We start from the raw sequence: 12,783 nt of genomic DNA on the forward strand, positions 1-12,783 counted from the left end.
AATTATCTCTACTTTGGTTCACAGGGAGTTCTGCCAAGTGACCGACACCCTCAGCCAGCCGGTCCCTCAGTTCCATCCAGGTCCTTACCTCCATCCAAGAGGACACCTCCTACATTGAAGAGCTGGAAGTAAGCAGCCTGGAAGACCCATCACAGCGCTTACCCACACCCTCCACCAGCGCAGAGATACACACCTCGGTGGGACCTAGATCTAGAGCAGGCTTAGGTTCACAACCTGGTGGTCACTGCATAGACTCATGTCCGCAGCTGGAGGAGGCACATGCGGCCGTGCTCCCCGGCACTCAGAAGACTGCTTGAGAAGAGGCATCTGTGAGGTCCTAGTCAGACAACAAGCATCTGGATTTGGCCTCCCACCTCATCCTGGAGAGTCAGCAGAAGGCATGGGGGTATCAAGCAGAGCTGTTGGAAGCCCTCAACAGAGTGATGCGCGAGCCGGAGATATGCATCTGCCTGCTCTCTGATGAAGTGGTGACCACATGTGCGCATATGGAGGTCTCCATGGGGAGGATGGCGGATGCCATGGAGACCCTGGTCCAGCAGAATGCGGAGATATGTGCAGACCTGCACTCCATCGTGGGAGCCATGGATGAGTTCCTGCAGTGGCAATACGAGAGGGAAACGGGGAACCTTGATGTCCCTCAAATGCTCCTTCCCGTCAAGGAGTCAGGCCAGGCACCGAAGTGAGGAGGAGCGGCAGCTGGACACTCCTGGGTCATCCACTAAGAAATCTCAAAGGCTGTCCTCTCTCTCTGAGTCCCTTTGCCTGTGAGCCCCTCAACCTTGTCCTCTGTCACCGCAGAGGGAGCAACTGGCCAACATGATTCTGGAGGGAGAAGTCTGTGTGTGGCAGGGCCTTTCAGTGTCTCATGTAAGCACTCTCCTACGCACGCAGATCCTTCCCGTATCATACTCATCTCACTGTCCTGAGCATTTTCAGTGCTTCCTCTTGGGGTTCGCTTTCAGTTGTCCATCTGAGCTGACCTGTATATCAACCCACCCAATGATCACACTTCCAAGCAGCACCTGATTTTGCCCACCATGACCCTCATTCAACTTTCGATTTAGACAACATGGTTGTGATTTAGCTTTTTGTGCGCTCCCCCATCTTTTCCCTCCCCCTAGTCACCCATTTCCTTTCCCCCAACACTGTTGACCACCCTGGCATCACCTTCCAACTCCCCCCTGTGACCTACCAGCCATAACCCTTTTCCTTCGGGAATGTCCAGCTGAACGTGCACGTTCCCTTCCTTCCCGAAAACCCACCCCCATTCACATTAACCTCCCTGACGACCTCCTTCCCACCTCCAAGGTCCGTGCCTGCCTCCGAGTCTCCACCAACCACTGTCCCTTCTATCACTACCGTCGAACTCTCACCCTCCCATCCTACCGCCTCACTTTACCTGCAGTCATTCTCACCACTCCCTCATTTCATACCCACCAGTTCATTCCCCAGGATGCAATCATGGACTCCACAGAGCCCTCCCCTGCACGTTCACCTGGACATCCCCACTCTCCGGACCCCTTACCCACCAGAATCCCTTCACCCAACCCCCAACTCCCCCCCAAGAAACCCTTCCCCCCTTGGAACCCTGCCACCCACTGTGGACCCCCCACCCTCCCACCTCCCCCAGACTCCCCCCTCACTTCATCCTCCCCCATCCCTGACACTTTCCTCCAGCATTACTCCTTCCTCCTTCCTGACTCCTTCCTCCACCCTTACTTCTTCCACCAGCCTTAATCCCTCCCCTCTCCGCACTCCTTCCTCCCCCTGGGCATCCCCCCTTCGAACTCATTCCCTTACACCTTCCACTTCCCTTACACCTACCTCCCTAGTTGCCGCCTTCTCCCCTGTTAATCCCTCCTCACCCCGTACTCCCTCCCACGCGCCAACCTCACCCCCCGACACCTTAATTCCCCCCTCCCAAACTCACCCATCCTGACACCTTCATTGCCCCCCTCCCAACCTCACCCTATTCTGACATCTTCATTCCCCCCTCTCAAACTCACTTCTGTGAGCTGCTTTGCAGCAGAGCCATGTCCATGAGAATCCACCCAGCATGCCATAGATGTTCCTCCAGTGTGCCATTGTCCTGATGGGCTCCAGCATCTTCTGCTCCTCAGATGTCTGTGATGTGAGCAAGGACCTGGTGGTAAGTCCCAACTTCTGCACATCACAGTTGTCAAGACGTGTTCTGCACCGGCGTGTTTTCCCGCCGACGTGGGTGGATGATCCAGCAGTGAGGGGGATGATCCTGGTGGGCTGGCCTTGTAATGATATGCAGCTGTATTACAATGAGGTTCCCAACGTATGTTGGCGGGGAATGCGGCTCACCATTGGCGGGCTGAGTGGACGATTGCAAACTGGTTTTATGATGTAGCAAAACCGGTTTCTGGCCTTCTCATTATATTGTCCGCTCACATGGCTGAGCATGCCCGCATTAGCGGGCACGGAAAATTCCACCCTTTAACTCACTCAAAACCGATTCACTTAAACAGAGTTAAAATTGATGCTTAGTTTCTAAAATACATGTGTTGAGAAATCCATTTGTTAACAACATGGAACAAAATATTGCAAAGAATTCATGAATGTGTTCACCTAAGTGGTTATAATAGATGTACCATCTTCTGATTTAATGTGACTGTTTCTATCCCTGTGTTGTGATATGGCAAGTGGTATTTGCCAGGCTGACCAAATCCTAAATGGGAACTTGGCCACGCTATCACAACGATTTTGCAATTTATTACAAGAAGGTTTGTGCATTGAGGTCAGAAGCAATGAGTCCACTCCCATCTTTAGAGAGTTTAAAGATTAAATTAAAACATTTATTAACAAAAGAAAAGTTACAACACATGACCACAGTTATACAGTTACATTTAGTTTTACAACAGTTCTCACAAGATTTCTATTTAACTGAACTCCCAGCTACACACCCCTTTCAGGCAACAGTTCAAATTGATTCTTAATCTATAAAACATCCAGCAAGATTACCACAAGCACCCATTGTAGCTATAAGGAAGGTATTTCACAGCTTCTTTCTTCCTCTCGCTCGACAATGGGATTCCACAGGCTTTTAACAAACCTTGGTTACCGGAACAGCAAACTTCCCCAGGGTTGCTAGATGCTTTTTCCCACAGGTCTGTTTCACACAGTGTACCTTTCAAAATCTCATATGGCCACTCCCCACACAGATATCCATTTTTCTTTAAATATATTTCCTCCCTTTTGTTCTATAAATCCCATTGTTTCAACTGTTCTTTGGAAGATACTTTTCCCAGAATATAAAAATCTTTCGTGTTGTCATTATGGCCAGCACTTTCGGGAAGAATAAACTTAATAACTTTGCCTTATTTATCTTTGCAGTTGTAAACATCTTATGTCCCTTTGAAAATCAAAGAACCTCTCAACTTATCTAAGAATGCAAACCCCATTCACGTTGTATCTACTGAGACTTCATCCTAGCTTACCCATTTCCATTTCAAATGCTTGTTTTATACCTAATCGCTTTTGTGGATTCCAACTTTGCAGTCTGACTGTCTGCAGTTTAATTAAACTAGACACGGGCGCACACATAAACATACACACACACAGTCCCCATAAGCCTGCTTCAAAGTATCCCACAGTAATATTAGGAAAAAATATTTCCTTTAGATCTGTCTGTGCAGAACACTTATTAGTAATTTGTAATATTAACCATTTTTATCTTCAATGAGTTACGTTTTAGAGTTTTAGAATGTTTCAGCAGGGATATATCGGTTACTTTATAATTCTTATGGGACAATGTTAAAACTGTGATGTACAAAAAACCATTTTATAGAAAAAAATCACTCCCACTCCTTTTATTATCATTAACTGTGTCGAACAGCTCACTTCATGTAGAACTTGTAAGAAGATTTTTTAATTTTCTCACTTTTCTGACTAGCCTAAAAACTTCAACGTTGCTGTAATATTATCATACGAGGCAATCGGTGTATAAATTTCAGTTCTTCTTGGTAAATCATCTCCATGCATTCCTTAGGATGAGGAGTTGGCTCGACAGCTGGTGGAGCTGGGATACAGGGGAAGTGGAGAGATGCTGAAAAGAGAAGAGTTTGAAATGAGGAAGGTAGCTGCTGAAGCTGCACGACTTGCTAAAAAAAGCCAGAAAAAGTAAGTATAGCCTAATTCATTGATTAAAGAATATATTTCATGAGTTAGCTCTAAAAGAGACAAACAGTAAATGTGTTGTTTTGGATGTTAAAGTATGCAAAGTATGCCCATCACTAGGGTGATGGAAAGGGAAGAGCAGCTATTTTGTAACTGGGATTCTAACCTGTCTCATTTGAGAAATACATGACACTGCACCTTAAAGCCATAATGAATGCTATGAGTTCCTCCTGCCCTGCCTTCAGTAACCAGCATTCAACAGCAAAACAAGACAAAGGATTATAATAAGGGAGCATTTGTGTTTGATTTTGCTCTCTATATATTATGGCAAGCTAATTTTAGTACAAGTATAAAGACAATAGCAGTAATAGATTTTGAGTTCTGTTACCCTTTTTTTTATGAACATGATCCAGAAATACAAATTCATGACATCTTATTACTCAATGTTCCACATTTGGTAATTTCAGAATGCTTTATATAGTGCTTGTAATTAATTACTTCAAACAACCTTTTAGTACCTATTCATGCAATCATAATGTTCAGTTTTAAGCAGGAAAATCCAAGGATTAGCAGTAGTTAATGCTGATCAGAAATAATAACAGAAGAAAGCCAAATTTAGAAAAGCCGCTTAGGTTCATAGGCATACTTCCCTCTAGTACACCAATTCTCCCACCCTAGCAATCAATTTCATCTTAAATGTACTGAAGGTTTGTATTTCTATTACCTTGAGATGGAAGGCCTGAAAATGCATAGCTTGATATCCTGGGATAAACACTGAGATGTACCCATCCCTGATCTTTGACACTGATCCTGCCAAAGTTTGCAAGTTAAATTTAGTTAAAGGGGATTGACATGCACCTTAAAAATTCTTCTTTTAGGATTCAAGGTTGGACCACTTCCATCATTCAGTAAACTGGTAACCCTGCTGTACGCCCCCAATGGTTTATTACCTCACCTACAAATTCTGGCTATTTCACCTTGATAGTATGTGCTGCAAACATTTCCTCTTTAATATTTTTAATACCCTTAGATATAGTCCCCACAATTTATATTGCCTGTGGTTAATGTGGGAATTGATTATAAACTGGCAACTAATGCTAGCCATCCTCATAGTTGCCAATGTCAAAGCATCGCTTATACCTTAAGTGCTCCTACTATTTTAGGTAGATTCAGTTGTTCAATCAGTAGTTTGCACTTGGTTATGGTGCATTTGTCTTTTTTAATTTGTCTCCTGTCATTGAGTGCAGGATTATGGTTTGCACTGAAGAGTCCTGACTACGCAACAAACGTGGTTGGAAAGTAATGAGCCTCAGCACAAAAATTGACCTCCTCAACAAAATGGATGGACTGCTAAAGATCTGCCAGTGTGACCTAACATAGTAGACTGAATTTTTGCTAAATCAGAAGTCCCGCACATAAACATGGCATTTTCACGGGGCTGGAAATGGGCCCGGTTCAGGGTGTGCGTGTGTGCATTTCATGGAGGGAGCTGCCCATATAAATCAGCAGCTGCCTCCACTCAAGTTGGCTTTTGGTCTCACAGATGCCTGAAACGCAAGGTGTGCAAAGTAGACCTGGTAGAAGCAGGTCTAAACTTTGTGCTTTTCTTTGGATAGCCAGGGTACCCCTTTGGAGAGGTGCAGCTACCTATGTGGAATTTGCTTTAAACTTGTCTTAACTGCCCCAGAATTGGCAAAAACTCAGTTCAAACTGTCTTGCTTTAACCCAAGGCTGTAGGAGGGTGGGTCTGTTGGACTCAGAGGGAAGGTTTTTTTGACCTTGTTGACTCGTGCACCGAGGTGCCAGGAAGAGCATTGTGCTGAAGAAGGTTGCATTGCATTTCGTATGAAGGAAGATACAAGATGGACATGGCACCCTTGCACACTGATGCCATAGAAGCCAGTCAACATGAGCAAGTGGAGGCCAGAGGTAGGGCAGAAGGTCGGAACAAAGAGAGAATGGTATGCGAACCAGGAAGGAGGAGGAAGAGGAGATGCAGGAAAACCAGGTACTACCCTATGGGAAGGGTGTACAGACCTAGGACATTTTGCCTCAGTGTGACAGAGAACAAGTGCTGAAGGTGACTAAGGCTAAGCACTGAGGTGATGACGGACATTGGTTGAGTAGTCCAGCAACAACTTGAGCCACACTCTATTCATTTCCACGCCCTGCCAGTGGCTGAAAAGGTAGCTGTTGCCCTCAATATTTATGTCTCAGGCTCTTTCCAGGGCTCAGCACGAGAGCTGCCTGGTATATCCCAGTCAGCAGCACACAGTTGCATTAAGGCCGTAACTAATGGTCTGGTTGCCCGTGGGCTGACCACATTAATTTCCCTGTAGATTTGGCGCCTCATGGCATGTTGAGCTGCAATGCTTGCACCTGGGCCATTATGTGACAGTGCCATGCAGATGAATGCCTTGCACCCAGCACACATGTGTGAGATGCACCTGCTGCCCACCATCTGTTCGTGGAGTCTGATCATTGAGCCTCCCTTAAAGCCAAGATCTGATGGACAATGAAAGATACAAGGAGCACCTCAGTGCTCGAGCCTTTCAACACTGGATTCTTATGTGATCAGCCAGAGAAGGATGAAGCCCTCCAATGTCTCGCAAATATGGTCACTTTACCTAAAGATGAATCTCGGCATGCTGCCTTCATTATTATTGGCATGAACCCCCTTCAAAATGTTACCATTATATTTGGAGTTCTGTAGTGTGCAAACACACATTAAGTCATATACGAGTGTATGTAAATATATTCAAAAAGTGCTCAAATGTGTTATATACAATATGAAAGGTGTAACCACGGTGAACCCATTAGTGCTGTAGACGAGATGGTGCCCTGCGCTCACCCACACTCCTATGAAGTGCCCCGTGTTGTCTCGGAGGTGGAGGCTACCTGCTTGCTTCACAGTGTAAATGGCAATCAGGAGTGTGGTAGCCAGCCTTATCGTGCAGGCACCCATTGGGGATCTTCATCAGACTGTGGCCTCTGCATTTCTGCATGGGCAGCACTGCACATGCAGAGCAGACAATGGCTCTGGCAGAGGGGCTGGCAGGTGAAAGAAGATGAGGGTGCTGAGAAGCTCACAGTGCCTTCACCCTCCTCAGTTAACTCCACAGCCCTAGGTTGGCATTCAGGTGGGGTTGATGGGCCTGTTAAGGGTATTGTTAAGGGACTCAGCTTCTCGTGTGTTCCGTGGATGTGAGTGCTCATACTCAAGAGCAGATTGATCCAGGCTACTAATGGAAGCTTGTACCCTTTCCTGGCCGAGACGATACTCTTGCATCCACTCCAGATGCTGCTGCATGTGTTTCTCCATGGGAGTGGCCAACCTATCATGGTTGGAGCTCATGCAACTGAGCACCCGGGACAATGTGGAGCTCATGACAGCGATAGATTCTTCCATTTGCAGTCCGAGAGCTTCCATTGCCTCAGGAAACTCTACTAGATGCCTGCACATCTGCTGATTGTCCAAATATTGTGCTCCAAAAGGTGACTCGTGTGGCTCCACATTACTGCCCACTGAAGAATCATCGTGACTTTTTTCCCTCCTCCGAGGGGTCTGTGCACAGATGTTTTTGACTCTGACACTCCTGCAGTCTGGTGCAGTGACTTTCACCCTGTGGCACCAACCCTACACACCCGTTACATCCCTATGAAGTGCTTATATCTGAGTTGACGGAGTGTGGGCTAGTCAGATGTGATGCTGCCTGCTCGGACATCTCTTCTTCCTCTTGATGCCCGCGGGATGACCTGGCCGGGTGTGGGGGGTGAGGAAGCAGAGCTGGAACCTGTGTGAGGCTCTTCTCATTGTGAAAGCAGGCTCAGATGCATGCCATTGCCCTTAACCAGGCTCGCACTGCCTGTGTGATGCAACACTATCCTTGGACTCAGTGAACTGACATAATGACCTCTGCCACTACTGCCATGTTCTATGGTGATTTTAATGCTGCCTTTATCGGCTACTACCGGCAATTCTCCATCACCAACAGACAGCTGCTCAGGGACCATAGCAGTCTCCATGGCCATCTATTCAACTGAACGAATTCAGTCTGGGCCATCTCCTTAGTGTTTTTTGCCCTTTTCACTTGCAATGACAACATGATTTCACATTAGCCTGATATTTCTCTTCACTGTGTCCATGCATCACAGTGCTCATTCACATGTTCTGTGTGCATCTACATGATCAGCTTATACATACAGCCTCAATGCCAGATCTTGCACCTCAGCTGCAACCTTTGTGCGGATCATTTTTAAAAAAAATCATTCATGGGATTTGGGCATCCCTAATTGCCCTTGTTCAGAGGGCATTTAAGATGGACAGTGTGAACTGAATGGCATCAAAACTCCAACTCAGTCGAAAGAGAAAATGTGAGGAAAAGATTGGGAAAGTTGAGGAGGCACAATCGATGCTAGTTTCAAAATGCACCTGGGAGAGATGCATTTGTCATTGGCCCCCCTCTGGTCCAAAAAGCCAAGCATTTGGCTGACCCACATTGCTGAGAGTCTGGAGTCACATGTAGGTCAGGAGTTCTGCCCGCCTGCGCAATCTTCCCAGAAGCGGCCATTAATAGATTGCCTCCATCTTCATTGATTAGTGATGACAGGTGGGCTGCATAGTTGGGAAAGTCAATTGCAGCACATGAGGCTGTGGATGGCCAGCAGCCATACTGAAAGAGGTGGGAAGGAGAGGTGAGAGGAGGAAATCAACTGGATGTCCTGCATAGTAGCATTTAAAGAAGGTGGGATGGCTTCCTGGTCTGCTGCTGGGAGCCTGCCTCTAGGCACCTGTCAGGCTTTGGCCTCACTGGGGCACCTATCTGCTGTCAGGAAAGACCCCGGTGGTGTCACCATTTTGCCCCTGGCTGGGCACAATTGCACTAATTGGCTACCCACCACTGCTGGGCAGTTAGCAGATCCAGTCTGACCCCACCTCCAGCAAGATCGCTTGGAGGTGGAAATTCACTGGGGGGCTGCCCTGATGCAAAATTTTCTGATTTTCCTCTTGGTCTCTCGTCACGACCTGTCACTGTGGGGCTGGGAAGATTTCATCCACTTCTGAAATGACGCACTTGTGGGATAATAAATAGAGGAGTCACAAATTTGTCCTGATTGTAGACAACATTTCTGGCCGCCCTCTGGGATAAGGAGCATTCTCTCTGCCAACACAATTTGAATAATCCAGCTCTTGGAATGGATTTGCCTTAGAACAATGTGAATAACTGAATTCTAACATAAAACTGGCTACATCTCTATTTGTAATAAAGAAACCCTCTTTGTTAGGTGTTACTTGCCTGTTGAAATATGCATCGAATTGTCAGTCAATGAATCAATTGGTGTTGCTTCAAGAAAGTTAGATTTTTTATTGGTAAGGAGAAAGTTGTGTGAGAAATTGATACTCTTTTGACATCAGATGGGATGTCAGAGGAAGGATTCTCTCAGTTGTGTCATATTGTGACCACTCTGCCTGATACATGAGATAGTTAAGGTTCTTTAAGCAATGTGAGCTTGCATTATGAAACGATGATGATGAGCAAGAATGGGTTCCAGATAAAGAGGTTATGATAATGGTAGCTGACATTCACTCTTTGGTTTTATAAATGTGGCATTCTGTGGAGCAGCATCCCAATATAAAGTCAGATTAGGATGAAGTAAGGAATATGAGCTAAATTTGGTGTCCATGCTTGCCAGAAAAACAGTTTAGATCTGGATTACGGACTTTTTTGCTGGAGACAAGTAGGACTCCTATGGTGTAAACTGTAAAGTTCAGTATAATTACATTCTCTGAAATGTAAAAAATTGTCTTTATGACTTTTTAGAAGTGTGTCTTAAATAAAATTTGTGAAACAGTATACATGCTGGTTACTTTGTTCACTGTTGATTTGGGTGCATTTGAAATGTCAGGGTAATGTTTGGGAAGTGCTACTTGTTTTAGCATCCGCCTCATATGGCGGCAAACAGTGAACATGCCCAATATAAACACCGAGGACTATGTATGCTCTTTATTTTCATTCAGCTCTTTCAATTTGCCCGTTATCACTATGAGCCTGATCTAAGATATCTCTAAGATTTTTGATGTAGTATAAGAATTAATGATTAAAAAGCCTGACAACTTTTGTTCTAGTTTTTCTGCCTCTCTTGCTTGTCTGCTGCTTGCCACACTGGCACAATTAAGATAATGAACTTCCAGTAAAGGGACCCACCTTTACTTGCAAAAACAACATGCTCACCCATACTACAATGAATAATTTAATCCTTTTCCAGCCTGCACATTACCACAGCATTCAGGCTGCCAGGTTGTGGACACCTGGGTGCCTAGTCACTTGTTTGTTGAGCTTATTGAGTTAAGAGTCAATTATGGGCTTTGATGGAAAAAGGTCCTTAGAGAGTAAACAAAGTACTCACAGGACCACTGGTTAAACAAGTTCAGTTGAAGTGAATAATCAGATAAATTTCAAATTAGAAAGCCAACCTATTTACAATAGCTCTGAGCTGGAGCAGTATCTACACCTGGATGGGTCTATGCTCACAAAGGCTATCTTGTGGTTCAGAGATTCTTGGGAGTTTTGTGAATGAAGAGAATGGAAATGTGAAATCTCTATCTTTTTCATTTAATGAGGTAATCTTTGATAAATAAGTAGAAAATACTCTAGCTGTAATTTGCAAAAAGAAAATGGTGTATATAGTTGCAGCAGGGAATTTTTGCACATTAAAATAGACTTAAAAGACAAATGAAATTAATGTATAGTGAAATATTTTTGTGTGTCATCTCTGACCAAAGCAAATTGTAATGTGAATATGCCTTTCTGAAAGTGATACAATTAGTCATGGGCAGCTGAGTACTGACTTGACTTAACCTCATTATTGTTCACGTTACATTAAAGAAACCACTTCACGCCTGAACTCGTTACCTGGAAAAACTCAACAGAAAATCGTTAGGTTTATAATGTCCATATGCTAATTATTCCCATAAATCATGTATGTACAACTTGTATAAGAATTTTGAGATCCAGAGCCCTGTCCTTCAGCTAATTATCTCAAATCAGGCATTTTAATTTAACAATCCAGTAAATTGATTCTAGGGGATAGATTTTTGTCTTCACAGCCTGGGCAGGAATCCGACTGGTTGGATTATGCATCCTTTGGTAGAACCTGTTTGATTTTCATGCCATTGATATCAATGGAGTGAAAATCAGTCGTGTTCTATATTGGCCAGGCTTTCTGTAATGACAGATCATTGCCCAAGTGCTGAAGTTGAAAATCTATCATCAGTTTTGCTCATTCTGAGTTTAGGAAAGAAAAATGCATTCCATTAGGCCATGCTTCCACTAACCATTTTGCATCTTTCTCTTACTCAATACCTGACCTATCCCTGTTTTTGGTGAATTATTCATTAAGGTGAGGGTCATAAGTACTGGAGAATGGGACAATTTTCTAAAACAAAAGGCAAAATGTTGGAAATACACAGGTTTGTCAGCGCATATAAGATAAAACATCAGTATTGTATTTTCCGCAGAGCTGAAAACTGAAAGGTAAACAAACCCTTTAGGTAAACAAAAGTGGGTGGGGGTGGGGATGGTGAGGAAACAAAAAGCAGGTCAGTAGTTAGCAAGTGGAAGTTGATAGGTTGAATGACCTGCAAACTGCTCCATAAAAAAGTACAAATATGTCAAATAATATTAAAAATTGTTTTAGTGAGGTAATGACCGGGACATAAGAAGAACAAAAAAGTGCATATAGTTATGATGAAAATCCAATGTGAGGAAAAAGTTAAGGCAGTAAGTGAGAATGGAAAATAAGTGAAACAATATATGTGAAAACAGAAAATGCTAGTGACACACATTGGATCTGCAAGTTCCAAAATGAAAACAGGCCACATTGCAGGCTTAAAGCATCAATCCACCTCTCCTCCACACTTTTCCACATCTGCCCCTCAATATGCTGATAGACCCACTTCATAATCCCCAACATTGCTTGCTGGGAAAAAAAAAATCTGGGGTATAGTTAAAGTTTGAGATTGTCAAAAGTCATAGCAGTGAGCTGCAGCATTCTTGGGAATAAATGAGATGCTGGTCCTGAAGCTTACATTGTACTTGGTTGGAGCAGAGTGGGAATGGAAGCGGGAGTTAAGTGGAGCAATTTTCTGCTTTTCATGTCACTTGTTAACACCAAGCACTCGAAGATCAATGGTTGGATGCAGTTTAAGCTTTCCCATTCTGTCCCAACGATTTTCTTTGATGCCCAGCTTCAGGAATGCACTCCCTAGTGTACCAGTGGACAATTCTTTGATGTGGTGAACTTGTTCTCGAAGCCACATTTAGATTGTGGTTTCTGCAGTTTGTAATCACATTCCCTGGCTCTGCTCAAGATGGCCAGATACGTCAAATCAAAGGCCTGCTTTACAATAAAAGTGTAGACCATGTTTCCTCACTATTCCCATAATTTTTCTTTCAATGCAAATAGATTTAGTTTCTTTGGCCAAACTCTACTTCATTCTAAAATCACAAATCTGAACTGTTTTTCTTAACCATCATTAAATCTGTTAATATGGCTATAATGACTGCAATAAGATGCAAAACTGCATAAGTAATCCTGTTAATGTTACATATAATTCCT

The 12,783-nt window shown here is 44.1% G+C and overlaps 1 protein-coding gene across 2 annotated transcripts in view; it reads left to right on the forward strand.

The window, feature by feature from the left end:
- cfap299 (cilia and flagella associated protein 299) overlaps window positions 1-12,783 on the forward strand; it is a 969,734-nt gene that overhangs the window by 114,768 nt on the left and 842,183 nt on the right. For both annotated transcript variants that reach the window (XM_078543845.1, XM_078543837.1), the window contains exon 2: window positions 4,037-4,167. In XM_078543845.1, coding sequence (XP_078399971.1) covers window positions 4,037-4,167 — 131 coding nt within the window. The remainder of the gene's footprint in view (window positions 1-4,036; window positions 4,168-12,783) is intronic.

Source organism: Cetorhinus maximus, chromosome 1, assembly GCF_964194155.1.
Source record: "Cetorhinus maximus chromosome 1, sCetMax3.hap1.1, whole genome shotgun sequence".
NCBI classification, from domain to species: domain Eukaryota; kingdom Metazoa; phylum Chordata; class Chondrichthyes; order Lamniformes; family Cetorhinidae; genus Cetorhinus; species Cetorhinus maximus.